We start from the raw sequence: 23600 nt of genomic DNA, 5'->3' as shown, positions 1-23600 counted from the left end.
TGTATGATGGTGGTAAAGGCAAATGCGGTACATTTCTGCATTTCCTGTGTTGTGAGTGGAATGTGATGTGCTTTCATCCATATCTAGTCAATTTGCGGCAATAAACAACAACAGTGCCTTTTCCATCCCCCCACCCACACCAACCCCCCAATTAGATTGTTCTAAGAGCCCACCCATTTACCCTCAACCAAGCAGTAACAGTAAAGAGCCCCTAGGCAGCAAGGGAATTATCCCGGGGGAACTAGGTTATGCCAGCGAACTACCCTGCCAGTTACGGCTGGGTGGCCAAGTCATGGTTTGTTTCGGTTTATGATTACAGCTCATCGATATATATATGTATAAAGAGGCACAGGCATATTAATGTAGAGTTGTCATGTCAAGGCTACCATATGCCAGACCTGTCTCTACAGGATACATAACATTAAGCATGTGGTAGCAATGATCTCCCGCATTAGTGGTACAATTTAACAATATAAGAGATAAAAAGCAGTGTACTCATTCATTGTCACTCAGCTGAGATTCCGTTGAGGCTCTGCCTCCTGGTGATGGGGACTTCCTGAAGCCTCCAGCTTGCTTGGCAAATTTTAAAGCGGCTTTTGCGTCCGTGAAGAAGTGGGTTGTACCTTCAAGAGTGTCTCACAATTTCGCCGGGTCTAACAGAGCGTATTTCGTCCCTGATGTTTTAAACTATTTACTTGCTGGTAGGAATTCTTTGGGGGCCGCCTGCACCAGTGAGGTAAAATCTGGATAGAAGGAGACCGCGTTACCCTGGTATTGGATTAAGCCAAGTTCACATGCCTGTTTGAGAATTGTGTCGCTGTCCCGGTAATTTAGCGAGCAACGTGTTGGCCTGGTGGGGCCCCCACCAGAGGCTCGGGATTCAAAGTACGGTGAGCCCATTCCACTAAGAAAATAGTGGATAGTTCCTTGCAGAATTACTCACGCAGCAGGGTTTCCACAAAGTTCTCCATATTAGTTATATTGATTGTTTCTGGTATTCCTGATGTTATTGCGTCTGGATCTGGCCTTTACATCTTAATTTTTTGCCTTAATTAATTTCAGTACTTTACGTCTGACACTCTGTTCCCGAGTACATCAGTTGGCATTTCATGTTTTTCTATGCGCTGCTTAACATGGTCTAGGCGAGTTGTGAGGCAGTCCAGTTTAGAACCTATTGCTAGCAGGCTAGTCTTAACATCTTTTTAATATAGTACGTATGTCCTCCTCCTGCAATGTGTTTTCCTTTGTATCTACTATGACCCCTGTTACAGGATTCGTTGCGGGAACACTATCTGTGTGCCGGGTGGGTCACTTGTCAAACGACAGTTTAGCTTGTTTTTTGGCATTCTACCCCATGCAGCTGCCTCCCAGCAGCAGAACCTGGTACGCACAACGTGTTGTTGGTTGCTCTTGGCTGGCTGTAAGTGATGGATCTGGGAGCTAAGTAACGCCATTGGCTCTAGCTATCTGAGACAGGACGGCAGAGTGTGTGCGACCGTGAATGAGTTCTAGCTGCGTCAATATGTTGGTTGTATTTTCTTGGGTTTCCAGTCACCTTGATGCACACCGTACGGCACTATGGCAGGGTATTTGGTGAAGTCCCCAGTATTCTCTTGGCTCTTAAATTAGAATGTATTCCGTGACTATTGTCTTTTTTTTTTGCTGGCGATGTAAATAAGAAGCCTACAGGAAGAGGCAATTTCCAATCTAGCTCAACAAATCAGGGCTTCCCAGGTAGCAGCCAAACATCGGAACCCTAGCAGCTCTGGAAGTAACAACAATAAGGGCGCCAATCCTTTCGAGGAAGTACCAGTGGAAGGGACATTCTCACAGGGGAGGCACAACCCCAGCAAAAACCGGACTTGCCCAACACAAACAGCCTCTCACCCTCAGCACCAGTGGGAGGCAGAATAAAGAACTTCTTTCAGGAGTGGAGGAAGATCATGTCTGGCAATGGGATATTAAACATCGTAAGGTTTGTTTATTGCATAGAATTGGACAAGATACCACCAGCAAGTAGGCCAAAGAAAAAGGACCAGTCGAGCGAAGAAACCTCACATCTACTCAAGGAGGTAAAGAAAGTGCTGGGGAAAAGTGCATTAGAAAAGGTACCCAGAGAAGAGATCAAGAAAGGAAATTACTCAAAAGTTAGACGTGTCTCTACACCCAATTCTAGATCTCAGATTCATAAACAAGTTTATAATGACATACAGATTCAAGACAACAACCTTGCTGGAAATCATTTCACAATTGCAAAAGGGATTACATGAGAACTATAGATATAAAAGACGCTTACATGCACATCTCAATAAATTCAAACACAAGAAATACTTGAGATGTGTATTTAGCAAGACTCACTACCAGTTAAGAGTACTAGCTTTCAGAACAAAATCTGCTCCAGGAGTATGTATAAAGTGTCTAAAAGCATTGGCAGCACACTTAAGAAAACAAGGTATACATTTCTACCCCTATCTGGAAGACTGGTTAGTAAAAGCAAACTCCTAAAACAAATGCAAGGAGCATATACAACAGGTGATGAGGACACTTCACACTGGGTTTCTCTGTAATAGAGATGTCATCGCCAAAGCAAGGACAAGAAAAATAGTTTCTAAGCACAAGAATAAATTCTGTACTATAGAAGGTATAACCCAGCAAGAAGAGAATGGGATCACTACTTCTGGAAAGTCACTTTTACCATAAGGGGCAGGCTCTGGCTGTGAGGACTGTGAAAACATTGTTGTGGAAGATGGCTTCATGCATCGCTTTGATTTCATATGCGAGATTACATATGAGACAAATTCAGGAATGGCTACGAAACCAATTGTAACAAGCAACAGGGATTTGGGAAAATCTAGTGGTTGTCATACAGAAGCTACAGAACGAAATAGCATGGTGGAAGAGATCACATGTAGTACAAGCAAGGACATTTTCACAGCAAACTCCAACAGTAACCATTACAACAGATGCCTCTCATGGGCTGGGGAGCTCACATGGGTTCACTCAAAGTACGAGGGTCTGGAAGGAACTTGAAGCAATGCTGCTTATCAATGTCTTGGAGCTAAATAAAGTGTTCCTAGCTTTAAAAGCTTTTCAGAAAGTGCTATCCCGGAGAACAACATTGATCCGAACAGACAATATAATTACAGTGTACATCAGCAAGTGTGGAGGGGGGGCACAATCCTTTGCCCTATCAAAGCTAGCCCAAGAAATCTGAAAGTGGGCAGTACAGAGACAGAGAGATATAACAGTAGTTCATTTACCAGAGAACTCATATGTATAAGTGGATAGACTGAGCAGACAAGTATCATGCTCTCACGAATGGGAACTCAATCAAAGTGTCCTCATACAGATTTTCTGGAATTGGGGAACCTCAAAGATAGACCTATTTGCAACCCCAGAGAATGCAAAATGCCAAGACTTTGCATCCAGACAGCCACACCGCCAACCTCTAGGAAATGCTCCGGTCGATAGACTGGTCAAGGATATTTGTATACGTTTTCCCTTGATTTCACTGTTACACAGAGTGAATAACAAATGTAAAGGGAACAAAATGACTTGAATTTTAATTGCACTTCAATGGGTGAGGCAAACATGGTTCTCAGAACTAATAGAATGGCATCGGGTAACATTCTGAAACTACCAAAACAACAAGACCTATTGTCAATAGAAAACAAGAGGGTATGATACCCAGAACTAGAGGCTTTGAACAATCACATTTCTCCATAAATCATATAATACAAATTCCACGTTTTTTCCCAAAAGCCGAAAAATCAAGCAAAGAGAGCGTTACACAAGCTGAACACAAGGCGAGCAATAATAAACTATATAGAGAAGACAAAAACAAGCAGGAAAACAAAGCAACATTTTTTTTGCAGACGACAGTGTGTGAAAACCTATAACTAAGGGCACAATTGGCAGATGGATCACGCAAACTAATCAGTTGTGCCACACAATGCAGGGGTAAAACTTAGCTCAACCCCAAAAGCACTCTCAACAAGGAAGAAAGGAGCAACCATTGCCTTTCTAGCAAATATACCGTTTGAGGACATATGTGTGACAGTAACGTAGTCATCAGTACACACATTCACAAAACACTACTGCATTGACATTCAAATGTACAAGGAAGCTCAAGTGGGGAAAAAAGGGTTAAAGCATCTGTTTGCAAATACAAGCTCATCTTCAAACCAACCACTGCAGAACTAAGAAAGCCACTGCAAACTCTATGCACGGCATGTGAATCCAGAAAAGATTCACAAAATTGTTTCTTACCTGTAGGTGTGGTTTAGCAGTTTGAAGAATTTTCTGGATTCACAAGTGACCCATCCACCTCCACAAAGAAGATGGAAGGCGAAAGCAGAAAAAAAGAAGAATCTGAAGATGGCGTCCAAGTGTGGGAGCTTCCGGGGGAGGGCTTACGTCGTCACAGGAAGGCACCAAATGGGGATCCGTGGATACCCAACAACAACAAAAATAGAAGGACTACAAAAAAGTGGAGAATTCCAGACCCAACCACTAGATGGTGGAATAATGCACTTCGTGTGAATCCAGAAAATTCTTCAAGCTGCAAAATTAAACCTACAGGTAAAAATCTATTTAAATTTCTATATGTTCCACTTTTAAATACCATACATTCTACCTATTGAGCTACAAGGCCTACATAGGGGTTACTTATAAATATTTTAAGGGAATATTGTTGCCTTGTTGAAGGGTTATTTTGACACTTTGAGCTGCATGTTTTAATTGATTCCTTGAGAATTACTTTAAGTGCTCTTTTTCATCGTATTACTATTAAGAAATGTTGACAGATGTATTTGCTTGATCCAGAATAATGAAATACAACTTGTTTCTTATTTTATGCTCATTATTTTCTTAATAAATTTCGATATATTAGTATTTCTGAATTTATTTTAGTATGTTGATAGTTTGCATGTAAATGTGAATTAAGTTGTTAAACAAAAAAGGTAGGTGGCAGCTCAAGGTAGTGACATTTTGTGTTTGGTTATTGTTGCTTTTCTTCCTGTTATCTGTAAAGCCAACAGGTTCTTCAGGTTACTTATCAAATGTCCTTTGAAAATGGCAATATAAAGAATCAATAGACTTGGAGAGCACGGTGTCTAGCTCCTTCCTTTCTGACTTTAGTTGGCAATGTAGCACAGTGAACCAACTGATAATCTGAACTGTCCCACGTAGAAATAAGTTTTGTTTGTAATTGTTCCTTTTTTTAATTTTGTGCTATTCAGAAATATTATCACTTAATGGTTTGTTCCTTAACATTCATTGTTCACATGAATTTCCATGTAAATTCTATCATACTGGAACAAAATGCTATCAAGGAGATAATTGCAAGTTTTCTCATGATCCGTTAACAGATGATGCAAGGATGATGTTGGACAGGGTAAGAAATCTGATTAGATATATTTTTCTGTTAACCTTTATAAGCAATCTCATTTTTATTAATACTTTGAAAGATAATGTGGAGAAAATGATGTGGCTACGAATTCCTTTTTGGAAGTAATTCAAAATGATTTGGTGACGAGGCCTTAAGTTTTGATTAATGTTCTGAATTTTAATACATATTTTGTTTGATGTAGGTAGATGACAAACTCTAACAGTCCTTCGTGTATAAAAGATAGAAAATACTACCTTCACTTTGGATTCCTTTCTTGGGTCATTGTAGTACTTTAATCGTTCAACTTAACTTGTAGTTTGACATCTTCAGTGCCATAAAGACAACTGGAAAATTTGAAATGGTTTTGCGATGTGCTTGTAGGGTTTCTTGCTCGCAGTTGTGTATACACATCCAAAAATAGTCCTATTTCACTAAGCAAACCCTAATTCATTTGTTTTGCAAACCAATACTCTCTCTCTCCATGTGGGACCAGCCTTTCGACTCCTAACTAAAAATGGGAATGACTCCCATTGCTAAATAGTCTCATTTTGTCTTTGCTAACTACCATGGCCGCTTTATATATTTAGCTATGGCAATTGTTGCAGGTGACTTGACTGTTTAGTAAAATAGGGTCATTTCGTACCTACCTGTTGGTGTGATATGTTCTGAAATGTGGAATTAACACTGTTTGCTCAAAAGAGACTGAAGTACGGCAAAAACAGATTACAGACTATCTTACATTTTTTCATTGTGTCTAAGAGAATTGGGTTGGATTATTAAATCAGTGTTTGTTAAGCGGGCCTTTTTACTTCTATCTTTTACAGTATTTAGTTATGGATATACCAGTTCTGTTTGGACCACAAAAGAATATGATTTTAAGGGGGGTGCATTTTTCACATTGGGATGAGATGTACATGATGGCGAAAGAGAGGATCATTGGGAACGTGGAGATTGTATCATCTCTTTGTGTATCTAGGTGAGAAGTAGTAGACTCGGATGAATTGTATGAAGAATCCATGTTTATTTTCCAATTTAATTCACCCAGATCCAAATAGGTGAGTGCCCCATGCACACTCCAACTTAGAAGAGGAAAGCAAAGGAGAGATGCTTCCTGCAAGTCTTGTATAATAACTCCCTCTGGTGGTTTTCCTTGTCAGTGGCGTAGTGTGTCCTCACAGGTGTATCTGCTAAAACTATTTAGGCCACTGGTTCTTAAACTGTGATTCGAGGAGCCCGTGAGGCCTACTCAGGGGGTCAACGACTGGTTTAGTAAATTATGGGATTTAAATTAATAAACTATATAAAAATAAGTAGGTAAAATGCGAATACCTTTTCTATAGTTGATTATGAATAAATCAAAATAATTCTATATTCTAGCATTTGGTGTACATTTGATTTTGTATTTTTTGTGTTTAGTTTTGAGGTTCAAATCACAGACATTGCTTATTCCTGGGTCCTATGCTTCCAATAGTAACTCAGTGGGGGTCCCCTGATCCCATTAATTATTCAGTCAGGGTCCACGCCAATTCAGCTGTCCTTTACCACACATGCCACAGGCCCATTGTGATTAGACTTAATGAATGGTGTAGGTTTGTTGTTCCAATGACCAACCACGGTATTAGCTTCCACCAATGCATTGAGTGGCATTTCTTCTTAACTAACGTATGTCCCAGGTAACCTATATCCTGGCATATCCAGGAGCAAGGCGGGCATTCTGGACCAGCGACAGAGAATCAGCTATACTCTCCACCATATAAAAAAATCCTAGGGATCCTTGGGTGATTTGATGGGTATGTGGAAGGCTCCCAGGAATGGTTATGGATCATTGGTGAGGAGAGGAAAGTGTAAGAGGTAGGGTGAGAGCCCTCTCCATACAGCCATGTATGGCCCACAAATGAGGGAGGGTGTGAACGGCGCACACAAGAAAAGCAAAGGACATTAGGTCACAGAGACCTCATATAACATCTAAAAGAAATGAGAGAAAGAATTAAGCAGACACACGCCTTTGACCAGACCTTTGTGGCTACCTAAATGGTGCTGAAGGCAGGATGAGGGGAATGTTAAGGTAAAGACAGACGTAAGGGGAGAACCTTCAGCTGTTCTATATAGTTTTGCAAAAAGCATGACAAAGTAAGCATTGACAAAGTCAAAAGGCTGCTGACCAACATCTGATTTATTGACTTTGACCATGCTTGTTTTAAATTTCCATAGAAAATGTCTGCATCACAGAACAAAGAAATGGCCATCTCTGAACTGGAGTGGCAGAGTGGGCTAAAAAACGGTGATGGATTAAACCCAGATCAGTTGACTGGGGGTGAGTGCTTGCATTGTCAACGCTCCGTCCATCATTTCCTTTGGTTTTTCTTTGCATCACAGAACAGTCAGTATTTAACTGGTGCTGTCAACTTGAAGAAAAAGCAAGCAGCAGTTGACATAAACTGAGTTTATAAACTTGAAGCCTCCTGGAGTACCTTTGCCTAAAGCAAAGCATTAGGTATTTTTTCAGTCCATCAGGCAGCAATGCACTTATTAGAGAGCAAAAGGTGGGGCACTTGACCATGACCTGAAAAATCAACTGTGGCTTCAGAGGAGAATTGAATAAGAGTGAAGTGTGGTGTTAAGATAGCCTGTGCAGATATCTAGAGGATGGAGATAGTTACAGTGACTGTGTACAAAATGTTGATTGTTAAGAGGTCCTATCTTAACTCTCCTCTCCCTGCCTACGTTTTTCATTATGTACAGATTTTCTCAGATACACTTACATCTAGCAGACTAGTACAAGTTAATGGTGACTTGTAGAAATGTGTAGTTGTAACCCATGAGGATTGTATCACTGTTCAAAATGACTTAAACCTAACCTAGCTGTCTATGACTGGGAGACTTGTCATTAAAGCATTTCCTTCTTTAGCACTTATTATTCTGATGAAATGTGGGTTATTTTATGTTGTTTTAAATTGTCCTGTTTTGTTCTGCTCAAATTTAAAATACCAGGTTCCTACAGAGATTTCCATTTCAACCAATAGCTATCAAGTGAGATTACATTTTGTAAGGTTTGCACATAGCCAAAGTAGCTCAGAAAACAGGATCCCACTGATTCTGTCGAGGTATCGCTTTTGAGTGCCCCCCCTTGCCAAAGACTTCAACAACTATATATTCCTCGGCCACCTCAACTTCCATCTTGATGACCACAATGACATCAACACTACCAACCTCATCAACAGCATGAACAACACTGGACTTACCCAACTCGTCCACAGCCCCATGCACAACTCAGGCCACACACTAGACCCAATCTTCACCTCCAGCAACAGCATCAGATACCACCACACCACAGAACTCACCTGGACCGACCACTCCATTGTCTACTTCCACATCACCCGTTCACGACCTCCACCCCCAGTCTGTCCAGCACCCCCCACTGCAACTGAATCAGTCTCAAAGGACACATGGATCACCACCTTCCACCCCACTCACTCCATCTCCTCCAACTAACTAGGCTAGAACGTCAGAAACTTCACAACTGGATCACCAACTGCGCTGACTGTGATGCTCCCATCGGCAACACCCGCACATTTTGTAAGGTTTGCACTTAGCCAAAGTAGCTCAGAAAACAGGATCCCACTAATTCTGTCGAGGTATCGCTTTTGAGTGTCCTTACCCACATGACTCCCCCTGCAAGGTACATATTTGTGCTGGTGCGTCTGAACATGCAGCCCAGGAATCAGTAATGGGCCGGAACACTTAGCCTGCCAATTGCCATTGATACTGCCCTTGTTTTTCCCACTCACAGTTCTTCCCGCTAATAGAAGCCCAGCCCACCCCACCCCTTGACCTACCTAATGCAGACCGCAGCGTGATTGCATCAGTAGGCATCTAGCCTGCAACTTGCTTGTGGCCTCCTGTTCCTGCTTGCTGCAGTTCGATCCAGTGACTCTTCTGCTGCTCAGGTTTTCGCGTTCACCGTTCTTCCCACCAGCAAAAGCCCTGCTCACCCAGGACCTAGTGAATACAGCTACTGGTGCTCCAAATTCAAGCCTATCTGCTCCCGGACCCTGCCCAGTGCTGCGACCCCTGGCCCTCCAACTCCCCGAAAGATACACCATCACCAAGCTCTACACCCTCGACGCCACAACAAACACTGCCATGTGCTGACCCACCCTCTGTGGCAGGACCTTTCACCTTCATCTGCTGCCACTTCACCTGCTAGAGCCCACACACCAGCCCACCGATCAGCCCCACCCTGAACACACCACAGACACAACCTGAACAAAAACACCAACTCCCATGCACCCTTTTCAATAGACGTTTACAATGCAAACACACCACTGATATTTGGGACCACCTATCCACCCTCACACCTGACATCCTCTTCAAGACATGGAGCAACCTCACTGAAATCACCACCCCAATACTAAAAGGATACAAGATTACCCACCGCATCAATAAGCCTGGGTGAGGGATCACCATCATACACAGGAATCCATCCAATGCACCACCACATATAACAACATCACCCCTTCCATGGAACACCTCAACGTCCGACTCCAAACACACAGTGAAACCACCATCAGGGGCAACCTTGCCTACCATCTTCCAGGACCACGTCCAGCCTTCTGCAACTTCATTGCCCCCCCCTTGCCAAAGACTTCTATACTATATATTCCACGGCCACCTCAACTTCCATCTTGATGACCACAATGACATCAACACTACCAACCTCATCAACAGCATGAACAACACTGGACTTACCCAACTCATCCACTGCCCCATGCACAACTCAGGCCACACACTAGACCCCATCTTCACCTCCAGCGACAGCATCAGATACAACCACACCACAGAACTCACCTGGACCGACCACTCCATTGTCCACTTCCACATCACCCGTTCACGACCTCCACCCCCAGTCTGTCCAGCACCCCCCACTGCAACTGAATCAGCTTCAAAGGACACATGGATCACCACCTTCTACCCCACTCACTCCATCTCCTCCAACTAACTAGGCTAGAACGTCAGAAACTTCACAACTGGATCACCAACTGCGCTGACTGCGATGCTCCCATCGGCAACACCCGCAGAAGTTCCACTAATCAGGTTCGCTAATACACTGAAGACCTCTGAATCGCTAAACGACCCTGGAAACAACTGAAAAGGAGATGGCGCACCAGCAAGGACTCAGCCAGAAGACCATCTTCAAGACAACCCTCAACCTCTACCACAGACAGTTGAGAGAATTTAAGAACAAGCATTTACAATGCAATGGTTTTGCCTTTGTTAAAGTTAGAGCTTTTGGCATTGCTCTTGACATTTTTATTTATGTTTTTTTAACATAAATAAATGGCATTGCCATTTACAATGCCACTAGCTTTATCTCTCGCAAATGACACACACCCCCCCACACACACACCCACACAGAGCCCCCCACACACACAGCCACACAGCCCCACACACACACACCCACACAAAGCTTCCCACACACACAGCTACACAGAGCCCTCCACACAAACCCACACAGCACAAGCAGGCAACAGGGGCACACGGAGGCACAAGCAGGCAACAGGGGCACACGGAGGCACAAGCAGGCAACAGGGGCACACAGAGGCACAAGCAGGCAACAGGGGCACACAGAGGCACAAGCAGGCAACAGGGGCACGAAAACGGATGCACAAGCAGGCAACAGGGGCACGAAAACTGAGGCACAAGCAGGCAACAGGGGCACACAGAGGCACAAGCAGGCAACAGGGGCACACAGAGGCACAAGCAGGCAACAGGGGCACGAAAACGGATGCACAAGCAGGCAACAGGGGCACGAAAACTGAGGCACAAGCAGGCAACAGGGGCACGAAAACTGAGGCACAAGCAGGCAACAGGGGCACGAAAACTGAGGCACAAGCAGGCAACAGGGGCACGAAAACTGAGGCACAAGCAGGCAACAGGGGCACGAAAAAACTGAGGCACAAGCAGGCAACAGGGGCACACGGAGGCACAAGCAGGCAACAGGGGCACACAGAGGCACAAGCAGGCAACAGGGGCACACAGAGGCACAAGCAGGCAACAGGGGCATGAAAACGGATGCACAAGCAGGCAACAGGGGCACGAAAACTGAGGCACAAGCAGGCAACAGGGGCACGAAAACTGAGGCACAAGCAGGCAACAGGGGCACACGGAGGCACAAGCAGGCAACAGGGGCACACGGAGGCACAATCAGGCAACGGTCATGAAAACAAGCACAAGCAGGCAAAATATTTGATATTTGATATTTATGTGCATTTGTATAGCGCTAACGTTCGCTCCCGGGGGAGCATCATGGCGCTGAGCAAGCTGCGGAGAATAACAGAAGGATGTATTTGGAATTGAAAAGACTAGATGGCTGCCAGGACGGAGGAGTCTGGTTGTTGGTATACCCATGTCTTGAGAAGTTTTCTAAAGTTGTTTTCATTATCTATGGATCTAAGACTGACAGGCAAATTATTCCAGGCTTTGGCGGCCAGAACATTGAAGGATTTCCCACCCTTGGTCTTATATTTAAATCTGGGGATTAGAACCAGATTTGTCCCAGAAGATCTCAAGCAGCGTGGGGGGTTGTAGCGCATAAAACGTTTTGCAAAGTAGCGGGGCCCTGTATTTTGCATTGTTTTGAAAACTGTAAGGAGTAGTTTAAAAAGGATTCTTTTATGCAATGGCATCCAGTGCAGCGAATTTAGTGCTGCAGACGCTGATGACCTTCTGGGAAGTTGTAAGACCAGTCGAGCTGCAGCATGTTGAACGATCTGCAGCTTTCTGAGAGTAGATTTTTTCACTCCGGCCATAAGGCCATTGCAGTAGTTGAGTCGGGAGAGTATGAGGGCTACCGCGACTGACTTTCTGGCTGCAATTGGGAGGAAATCGAAAAAAAATTTCAGAGATTTTATTAGTCCAAAGCAGCGACCGGCAGTAGACTTGACGTGGTCATCAAAGGAAAGAGATGAATCAAATTGGACGCCTAGGTTTCTGGCTGATGGAACTGCACTTGGGGGGGCCTCTGATCCAAGGGGCCACCAATCTTTCGGGCAGAAAGAAGGGTTTTTACCCAATGGGATGATTTCCGTCTTAGCACTGTTGCACTTCAGATGGTTAATATTTAACCACTTAAAGACGTCAGAAAGGCAGTTTTTGAACCGAAGATCAGTGTCGGTCCGCTGCTTGTCAATTGTGACGACCAATTGAGTGTCGTCAGCGTAAGACGTAACAAGAATCCCATGTGATTCTATCACAGCTAAGAGAGGTGCCATGTAAATGTTAAAAAACAAAGGACTCAGTATGGACCCCTGAGGCACTCCAGATGTGATGAGTTTTTCGCAGGATAGGTGGGGTCCAAGGGACACAGTCTGGGACCTGTTTGATAGAAATGATGAAATCCAGGCTAAGGCTGTGTCAGTCACGCCAATCTCTCGCATTCGATTAATTAGGATGACATGCGATATGGTGTCGAATGCTGCTGAGAGATCCAGCAGGATGAGGACAGCCTGCTTGCCCTCATCCTGCAGGAACTTGATGGAATCAGCCAGTTCGATCAGCGCTGTTTCAGTGGAGTGACCGGAGCGGAAGCCTGATTGCTGAGGGTGTAAGATGTTGTGGGCCTCTACAAAAGTTTTTAACTCCTCATGCACTAGATGCTCCGTGACTTTGCCAAGAATAGGAAGTAGGGAGATGGGACGCATATTCGTCAAATCTGTTGGCGATTTATTCTGTTTTTTCAACAGAGGTTTTACTGTAGCCTTCTTCCATTCAGTAGGTACAAGTCCGGATTCAAGGGATTCATTGATAATAACATTAATGTAGGGATTGACCTTGTCGATCAGGTGATGAAGGATGATGGGGGGACAGGAATCGGTAGGCGCTCCTGATTTACAAGCCCGGATTGCCTTACTAGTCTGTTGCAGGGAGACCGATTTAAAAGTGGAAAGAGGAGGGTAATTGATTGTTGCCTCTAAGGGGGTTGTCGGAGGAAGGGGAAAATCTTTCTGAATATTGACTATTTTGTCGACAAAATAATCTGCAATTTGATTGCAGAGACTCTCTGAAGGAGGTATGTCGGTGGTGAGGACTTTCGGGTGAGTGAAGGACTTAACAATGGTAAAAATAGTTTTTGATTTTGGTGTGCCTCCATTATAAGCTTGGTGTAGTATTCCTTTTTGGCTATTTTTATGTCAGAGAGATATGCCTTCCTCTGTTGGACATAACTTGTTCTGGAAACCATATCATATGCTTGTCTCCAGAGTCTCTCTAGTCTCCGACAAAGGAGATGACTCTCTGCTAGGGTCTGAGTGTACCAGGGGGCATTTGGCTTTTTCTTCTTAGGGCCCTTTTCTTGATGGTTATTGGGCTCCGGGTTTGCCGCGACAATTTGGCTCATCCAGGTATGAAAGTTGCGGGAGTCGATTTCAACATCACCGGTTCCAATGGGAGGTGGGGGCACCGGTTTTGACTCTAGTTTGATTCGTTCGGCCACTTTCTTCCAGTTAACTGAGAAGGAGGCTTGGGCATGCCTAGGGCTGGGACGGGTGGTCAGAGGTGTCATAATGTTAAAAGGGATAAAGTAGTGGTCGGTCCAGATTTGAGGTAGCGGGGGGGAGGTGGAGAGGGTTGAAAGATTGGAGCATATGCCATCAATAGTGTGGCCAGCACTGTGAGTGGCTGTATTGATGCGTTGGGAGAGTCCAAAGATGTTCAGGGACTGTAGGAAGGAAATGGTGTGAGGGTCTACAAGTGATTCCATATGTAGGTTCATGTCACCAATGAGCGTGAAGTTAGGATATTGTAACATGAGCGCTCCAAGTGCCTCATCCAAGGAATTAAGAAAGGAGGTGGGATTGCCCGGTGGACGATATAGGAGGCCTCCCGATAAGGAGAATGAGGCGTTAATTTTAATAGAGAAACCCAAGCTCTCCGTGTCCTTAAGGTGACATACGTCGAATGTGTGACAGGGAAAAGTTTCCTTAATGATAAGTGCTACACCGCCACCTCGACCAGAAGGTCTATCCCTTCTGAAGATGGTGAAACCAGGAGGGAGGGCAATAGCCAAATCCGGGTTCGAAGAGTCGTTGAGCCAACTTTCAGTAATGAACAGGGCATCTAGTTCATAGTTTAATATTAAGTCGTGCACGTCCTGGCAGTGGCAGGCTAGAGACCTGGCATTCACAAGACCTCCCTTGAAGTTGGTGGAATGACATTTCGAGGGGGCAGACGTGTCTGCTGCGTCGTTTATGGGCAGGGGGGACGTCCATTTACAACGAAGGCATACGAGGGGGCTGGACAGGGGGTCAATATGAGGGCAATCAGAAAGGAGGGGATCGAATGGGGGGCGTAGGGACATTAAGTGAATAGGGTCGTACCTGATGATGGGTCTCAACCCGGCAGCATGCCCAGCGCCCGGCGCTGGGCATGCTGCCGGGTTGAATTGTAATTTAGACGGGGCTGAAGTGGAGAACGGTCAGTAGGGAAGTGGTGCGGCTGGTGCAGTGGTACCAGGCCGAAAGGTGAGAGGGTCTGTCTGCACCCCAGTTTGGACAGTTTCCACTACCTAACAGGGATTGGTGGGAGGGGGGCGTACTTCTTGCTTGCTTTAGGGCTGTTACTTCGGGGACGCAGTGCACGCTCATGCCTGCTGCCGCCGGGACACGACAACAGGCAGGGAGAGGACAGGCTGGGAGAGGGCAGGCTGGGAGAGGACAGGCTGGGAGAGGACAGGCTGGGAGAGGACAGGCTGGGAGAGGACGGGCTGGGAGAGGACAGGCTGGGAGAGGGCAGGCTGGGAGAGGGCAGGCTGGGAGAGGGCAGGCTGGAAGAGGACAGGCTGGAAGAGGACAGGCTGGGAGAGGACAGGCTGGGAGAGGACAGGCTGGGAGAGGACAGGCTGGGAGAGGACAGGCTGGGAGAGGACAGGCTGGGAGAGGACAGGCTGGGAGAGGACAGGCTGGGAGAGGACAGGCTGGGAGAGGACAGGCTGGGAGAGGACAGGCTGGGAGAGGACAGGCTGGGAGAGGACAGGCTGGGAGAGGACAGGCCGGGAGAGGACAGGCCGCGAGAGGGCTGGCCGACAGAGAGGGCAGGCCGACAGAGAGGGCAGGCCGACAGAGAGGGCAGGCCGACAGAGAGGGCAGGCCGACAGAGAGGGCAGGCCGACAGAGAGGGCAGGCCGACAGAGAGGGCAGGCCGACAGAGAGGGCAGGCCGACAGAGAGGGCAGGCCGACAGAGAGGGCAGGCCGACAGAGAGGGCAGGCCGACAGAGAGGGCAGGCTGGGAGAGGGCAGGCTGGGAGAGGACAGGCTGGGAGAGGGCAGGCTGGGAGAGGGCCTGCATGGTGAGTATCTTTGTTAGTATTTTAGCCGGAAAGTAAAGTCGTTTTAATACTGTCCTTGGCTTCCCTCGTACCTATCGTTGGGCTTGTTGTGGTAGAACTAGCGCATGTTTGGGCGTCTTTCCAATGTTAATCGTGCTTGTCTTGGATTTCAGGCCTGGCTACTCTGCCCGCCTTCCGTCAGTGGGCGGGCTCCAGCGACGGGAATGCAGAGATGCTGAGTGACTGACTATTCAGTGTAGAAACCTGCGGCCCGGGGCCCAGCCTGCCCGTCCGTACAAGTGCCAGCACCCAGGCCTGAGGCCAGCCTGAAGACACCGGCGTCTCCCTTGAATGGGACTTATTCTTTTCTCTTTTTCGTCCGTCCCACTTGGACAGACTGGCTTGCTTTCATTCTGCTGCAAAAGCTTTATCTTTATGGGGGGCCAAACAGATGGCGCCATAAAGATAACTAAAGTTTTGCAGCAGAAGGAAAGAGAGAAAAGTATGCAGGTTTTTTATTTACATTTTCAGTCGTGGCAAACGGTGCACGTTATCAGCATAACGCTTCCAGCATTGGCAGGACAGCATACTGCACAAGAACAGACAGCGGACCTGGGAAGCCACCCGTACCCCACATAGTACTGTATACGCTTAGCCATTATGTTTTAAACTCCCCATGACGTGCGACTTACTTTGCTACAGCACTGCGGGCATCTGCAGCTTATCCACCATCCGCTTCTGGTAGCAGCGGTGGGCATGTCAGTGTCCTTGTAGAAGCGGATGCCGTTCTTCAGGCCCACCTTGAGCGACTCCTCCAGGCTATCCTTCAGCACGCAGATCAAGAAGACGGCAACTAGCATGAGGAAGGCGGATAAGAAGGATACGACGAGAGCGGCTCTATCAGCTGCTTCCGGCGGGGCTAGTGCGCCTCGTCCAGCGAGTCCTGATTCGCCTTCCCTGCGAGGAGGTTGATGAGCACGGTGGCCAGGCCGGCTGCCATGATGGTGTTGGGCACGGCGTGGATGGTGGAGGCGTGTGTTGTTAGGGGAGGGGAGAATGATGTGAGTGAAATGAACGCGCAGATGTTGGTAACGGCAGAGGTGAGGTGGAGTGGGAGAGGAGGGCAGGAGGCGGCTGAGGGACATCACTTTTACCGCATTTAGGAGGTCAATCTCTCACAGACATTGCCTCTCTCATTCTCTCACACACCCACACACCATCTTTCCCACTCAGTCTTGCACACTGTGGTCTCTCACATGGACACTATGCACAGACTGGGAAATACATTTTAGTTTATTTATTAGCCATTAGCTAAATAACACTAGTGACTTGTTTATTAGCCCAAAGTTCAATATCAATATAAACTTTCTTTAATTTTAAGAATAAAAACCATAAAAGCAGTACAAACCATAAAATAACACATCCAATAAAATCCAGCCTCAATAGAGTGAGATCAACAAAGAAAGAAGACATACAAAATAAATAAATACAAAAGCTGTTGTCTAAAGTTACTAACCAATGCTGTAATTCAGTGTCATCAATTTTAAGACTGCTATTGCACGTCGGGCGTGCAGCATTGTCTCGGTCCTTCCTGGTTTATTTTTGTATCTTTCAGGGCTTGCCTATGAACTTACAACATGCCGAAGCACTAGCAGCATCTTTGCTTGTCTAGAGCCCCACGGGGCCCTGACTAGCGTGCGGCCCTGGAGCCCGGCCAGCGTTCGCTCTGATGATAGTATTCAGGATAAGGCCAATGTTGGCTTAGCGTATGACGCTTGTTGTTCTAATACTGTAATACACTATTGTTCACTCGTGGTCGCCTCAGTGAGATAATACACTGACAAAACAGCGTTTCCTGACAGGAAGTAAATTCCCACTGTGTGTCACCGGATAACAGCCAAGATTACTGCTGCAGCGAGGGAAGTGTCCATCCGCGGCTAAACAGTTCATTCTCAACTCCTTTTTACCGCTATTTTGGACACTTTATGCTGAAGAAGTGTCCATGTATTTTTACTCTGTTATTCTTGAGACGGCTTTAAGTTTCTGCTGTTTCCCGCCAGGTTAATGGTGAAACTGGGACAAATGCGAGATTAGTACGCACAATTCAGTCACCGAGCCGGCTCATATTTTTACCGCGGTGTTAGCTCAGAATAGCAGTTGAGTCTTGTAGTCTTAGCGATTAATGCGGCCCACTCAACCCCCGACGCCCGCCAGGTGTTAAAAAAAAAATAGATTAGATTTAATAAAATCCATCGGAAGCAAAAAAAAATCGCAAACTCCAAGTATCTAAATGTAAATTTAACTTATCACCGCACAGTCGTAAATTTCGCAAGTTTTGCTTTTATAATAACACTGGAGATATTTGAAGTCGTTTACAATGCAGTAACACAAAATGAACCCTCCAGGGGTAATGAGTGCCGGCGAGTATCCCATCTCACTGGTATTCACTAGCGTTGGGCTGAATGAGGGCCCCTGAAGGATTATGCCCCTTCAAACCCTTGAAGGATTGGGGGGCCCTCCTTGCCCGCAGGCACTGCATTATGCTTCTAATGTCTAATCAAATAATTGAGAACGTGTCAACAAAAGCTCTAGGTTTTAAAATGACGGCTTGAGGCAGCCGCAGCTATTCTCTGCCAAGTAGGTTAACAACACAACACACTTCAGAATATTAGGTTGTTGGGCAATCAAGTGATCAAAACAGCATCTAAGAAGATTGCAAAAGCACTACAAGTCACAGCATGGAATGTCACAGAGGTGCCGATTTGAGCACTTTGTATTTGCATAACATGTACATTAGTACTCTGGAAGCAGGCAGGATTGCATAGCACAATAAAATAATGCACTCCAGTAAATCCGTGCTTATATATGCACATCACTCAACCATTAGCTAAACAGCCAAGAGAAAATCCTCCAAGGAGCACGTAAAAAGAAACCTGTTCTGCCCTTTTCAAACAAAGTTAGTGTAAAAATAAAAAGCATGTCACGCCAAACCATGGCACCCTATAAATTAATAAAAACTGTGCGTTTAAAAAGCAATAATTCGCTTGGGTAACATCTGAAGTCCTACCTTCTGTTTATGTGCATCGCGGACAGCTGAATGGCGTCCCCCTTTTTACAATACGGCTTCCGAACGGACACACGGAGAGAGGGGGGGGGGCGGGAACCTCCCCTAGCCCCAGCAAACAAAGCACTCACCTGGACATCGTTCCGGGGCCGAGGCGGGACTTGCTCTTTCCCCGGGGCTCCTCCTTGCCTCGGGACAGACGACGCTGGCTGCTTGCTGCTCTCCACTCCTCCTCCTCCCGATGACACGGCGGAGGCTCGGCCGGCTGGGCCAATCCCAGCGCGGCCCTGGCTGTATGAAGGACGGCTGCTTCCCTTCGGCAGGAAGGCGGAGTCAAAATACAGTGCAAAGTGCCCCGTTTTAGATAAACGCAGCACACTATTTTCAAATGTTCTCTTAGGTAAGGAGTTGTGTACTTTTTTCCCTGTTTGGTCCCAACTAGTGAGATTAATTATCTTTGCATGGGCATCTAATTCCTCAGATTCATTGTTTTAATTGCATGCTTTGCATTACGAATGGCAGGGGCATACTTTCTGAAACCAGCAGACACTCTCAACGACGGCTTCCGAACGGACACACGGAGAGGAGGGGGGGGGTGGAGGCGGGAACGGACACACGGGTAGTGGGAGGGAGCCTCCCCTAGCCCCAGCAAACAAAGCACTCACCAAAACAGAAGCCTTTTCGGTGACTCGTCCATGTCGGACCAGATTCGGGGGCGTTCCCGGCTTTCGGCTGACGTCGCGTGACGTAGCCAAAAGGGAAAAATTCTCGGGAACGCCCCCGAATCTGGTCTGGGATTGACAGACAGAGCCCTCTACCAATGGCTAGCCTCCATTTATGGAGCTAGCCAATGGGAGGAGGGGGCGGATACCCGACCCCACATAGAGATATCATTAGATTTTGCTAGCGCATGCGTACTTCGTACGCATTGCGTAGGCAAAACCTAAAAAGGCCTTAGCCTAACGCACAAATCAAGCTCCAATAACAGAAAAGAACTGTCCAACATAGTCAAAGAATTCTCCAACCCCTCAGTTACAACACCACAATACCCCCCCGAAACTCTGCGACAACCTTCAAAACTTCTTCCACGACAAGATCGCTAACATCTACACGAACATCAAACCCCAGCCCAATGCCACCGACTTCTTCAAGCAACACAAAGATCCCCCTTCAACCACAGACATCTGACTAATCGAATGGAGCCAGTTCTCGGCCCACAGGAACACTGCCTCCATCATGAAGTCAGTCCACTCAGGGGCCCCAACTGACCCATACCCTCCCCACATCTTCACCCTAGGCTAAGCTAGAATCAGCCATGTACAAACCACCTTGTTCAACACCTCAATTGCCATGGCCATCTCAGAACTTGGACCTACTCCTACCCCCACTGACCACGCTAGGAACCTAGGCATCCTTTGTGACAACAAGCTAACCATGATGATTTGGGTCAACTCAGTCTCCTCCTCCTGCTTCTTCATTCTCTGCATGCTTTGTATGACGTTAAAATGGCTGCCCCACAGCTCAAGACGTACCATCACCCAGGCCCTCATCTCCAGCCTACTGGACATTGGCAACACTCTCTAAGCAGGGATTGCAGCTCTCCTCCAACGACTATGGACAATACAGAATGCTGCAGTCAGACTCGTCCTGGATCACCCTAGGAGTACCCACAGCATCCCCTACCTCAGGGAACTCCACTGGCTCCATGTACAGAAAAGATACCAGTTACAGCTACTGACCCATGCATTCAAGGTTATGCACAACTACAGACCCGCCTAGTTACACCACAGCTTGAACTTCCATCAGCTCACCAGACTCCTCTGCTCAGCGTCCCTTTCCCTAACTCTCACCACCCACATCTAACTTAGCAGATGCAGCAGTCATTCCTTCTCCTACCAAGCAAGGAAGACTTGCAACAATCTACCCTATCATCTACAGATCTTCCGGAACTCTTTCAGAGTTCCGAAAAACCCTGAAAGCCTGGCTGTTCTGATAAGTAACTAGACCCTACCACAGGGCTCGACAAATCCACTCGCCCGCTCGCATTTGCGAGGGAGAATGGATGAGGACAAGCTATTTTTAGGTCCTACTCGCCCTTTCTTGCGAGTAGGAAGACAAGCTAACTTTTGTCCTCTGTCTTTGAAAACGGAGCGAAAGTGACAAGATAACAAGATTTAAAGGCATTTGTATTGCTCGCAAAGGGACTGAGCAATAAAGATGCCTTTAAATCTTGTTAACTTGTCACTTTTGCTCCGTTTCAGAGACAGAGGTCAAGTAGGTTGCAGTTGGATCGAGGGGATTTTCCAAGTTACTAGACCTGCAGGACTACTACAAATTTTCAGATTTGTCGAGCCCTGCTACCAACGTCTGGATATCCTTATGGATGATGCTTAGAGCTCTACAAATCTACTGATTGATAGTGTGAGAGTTTGGGTTATTATTAGAGGGGAGTGGGACCCTCACTCAAATAATAAGCACAATCCTTGTTGGGGTGAACTACAAAAAGTCACTCATTTATCCTGTGCTTAACCCTCTGATATCTTGGCGCAAAAGTAGTCCGGCTTAATTTAAAGGCAATGTGTAAAGTATTCATGCAGCACACAAACTGTAGTAATGTGAAAAAACACAAGAAAAACCCAAAACCAAATTAGAAAGAGTACATTTGAATAAATATAATGATCCCAAGACAAACTAAAACCAATTAGTAGGATCAAAGTTCTGAATTTGTAATGTTTTTAGTGAAAAATAGCAACAAATGTGGTAATCTGGTCATGCTATACCTGGTCAAGGTCACTAGTGAAGGCTGACTGTAAAGGAGTCCGGGTCTGCAACAAGCTTCAGGTTTGTACCGGTCTAGGAGTTACCTTCAGACTTAAAAAATATCTTGAAAAGGTCTTGAAGAAGGTAGACACTTAAGCGGGGCTAAGCAGTATGCTGTAGCTGAGAGGTTATCGACATTGGAAAGCCGCTGGACAAATCCTCAGTGACGCCATCGACAGCAGGAAAAGCTACGTTTTCAAGCCAAAGAGGTCGTCATTGTTGATGGGGATGCTGGTCGTAGTCAAGCCTGGTAAAGATTTCTACCTTCGGATTTAGATGTTTTACTGGAGCTTGGATTTCGTCAGCTGGATGAGGCTGCAGGCTGTAGCCGAAAAGGGCTTCACAAGGCCAGATACACCTTTGTCGAGAGGGCCTGCAGAAAAGGATTTGCTGCTGCGGAGAAGAATGTAGCGGGAACTGCGGTGAAGTCAATCCCACTGACAATGCACCTTTGTTAATTTAGCTTAAAGGTAGGTCTAGGTCTTGGCTCTGTTCTTGCGGCACAACTTCTTGAAAAAGCTTAAGTGCCTGATTTTATGGTTAGGCAGTAGGAGTACACTTTAGAACCACATCAGGGGTCCATGTCCTGGGAGGGCTCCACTATGGGGCTACCATCCACTGCAGCTGGTCCAGCAGCAGAAGTCAAGCAGGTCCAGTTGGTATTGGTCAGCTGAGCAGGTGCATGGCCTTTTAAGATTGTTTTGTCCCTGTAGCTCACACAGGAGGCCAGCCAACTTGCTCTGGTGGTACTGGGTTTAAGAAAGTAGGTTCAGTCTTCGTTTCTCCTGCAGCGGGGCAATCCTCATAGCAGCAGTGCAGACCTTCTAAGTCTACCGTAGGTCCAGGAGTGATCTTAAGTGAGTGCTACCTTTTATCCCCATTGTCAGTCTTTGTGTGTGGGTCAACTCGGGGCCTACTCCCAAACTAGTTCTGGCCAGTTTCCCTGTGCTTCCTGCGTTTGGCTGCCAACTGTCTAGCGGAACAAAAGCAAAGACAAGCCTGGTGTTAGATTCCTTTGTGGTTCCTGGAGGCAAAGCCCCTTGAAATATAAGTGGGATTGGATTCAGCCTTTTGTCTCACTGGCTGTCAGCAATATAAAACTATAATAGCAGAGTCATGTGACAAAGGCTACTGGCAGAAAGGCAGAGTTGATTTGGGCATTAAAATGCCAAATTTGGAATTTTTTTTATTGTAACCTAAAATCAGACTTTACCATTAAAGAGGATTTAAAATTATAATTAGAGTGTAAAACTTAAACCCACATGTCCTCCTTTTTAAATACCATGCAGCCTGCCCTAGGAGATTTTAGGGTCTAATGTAGGGTTGAACTTCTAAGTATTAAAAATAATGATTTAGGCCTCGCAAAAAGTTTATTTTCTTAGGTGATATGGCATTTTAAAACTGCACTGCAAGCAGCAGTAGCAGGCCTGACACATGTTTTAAAGTGATACTTTAGTGGGTGGGACAATGGGTGCTGCAGGCCCACTAGTGGCATTTAATTCACAAGCACTTGATGCATGCAACCCATAGCTCTCTGATGTTTTTCATTGGTTCCTGTGAGCCCTAAGACATTCTCAAGGACTCTCTTGCCTTTTGTCACTAAATAGACAAATCTTCCTCTCTCTGCAGAGTGGTTTTCCTGCTGGGGAGTTGAGAAGCTAAATTTTAACATGTTTATTAAATGGAAATTTAAAAAAAAGGGTTTTGAGTATGCTGGAGACGACCCATTGCAGCATTCCAAAATCTGTCCAAAAAGGTGTGGCGCAACAAAGCAGCCTGGAACATTTATAGCCACGCAACTCATTAACCATGACGTTAGACCGAGCCTGTGCTGTTGGTTCTAATGCATGATGTCTTAGGCCGTGTACACAAGGTGTAATTGTAGAAAAGACAGGTTGTGCTGAGCGTATATACTCAGCTTCTTGGAATAAATGTCCCAATATCCAGAGGTCATATGAGTGTTTCTTATATCTGTATTTATTTCAAGCCAAATGAAAGAAACAAA

General features: G+C 46.0%; 1 protein-coding gene across 3 annotated transcripts in view; it reads left to right on the top strand.

Annotated features, from left to right (window-relative positions):
* Positions 1–23600, top strand: part of ZC3H6 (zinc finger CCCH-type containing 6) — a 462846-nt gene that overhangs the window by 245274 nt on the left and 193972 nt on the right. For all 3 annotated transcript variants that reach the window (XM_078649281.1, XM_078649279.1, XM_078649278.1), the window contains one exon: positions 5288–5395. In XM_078649281.1, the coding sequence (XP_078505407.1) occupies positions 5288–5395 (108 nt within the window). The remainder of the gene's footprint in view (positions 1–5287; positions 5396–23600) is intronic.

Source organism: Lissotriton helveticus, chromosome 6 (assembly GCF_964261635.1).
Source record: "Lissotriton helveticus chromosome 6, aLisHel1.1, whole genome shotgun sequence".
NCBI classification, from domain to species: Eukaryota; Metazoa; Chordata; class Amphibia; order Caudata; family Salamandridae; genus Lissotriton; species Lissotriton helveticus.
The sequence above is the reverse complement of the archived record's forward strand: the minus strand, read 5'-3'. Positions and strand labels throughout refer to the sequence as shown.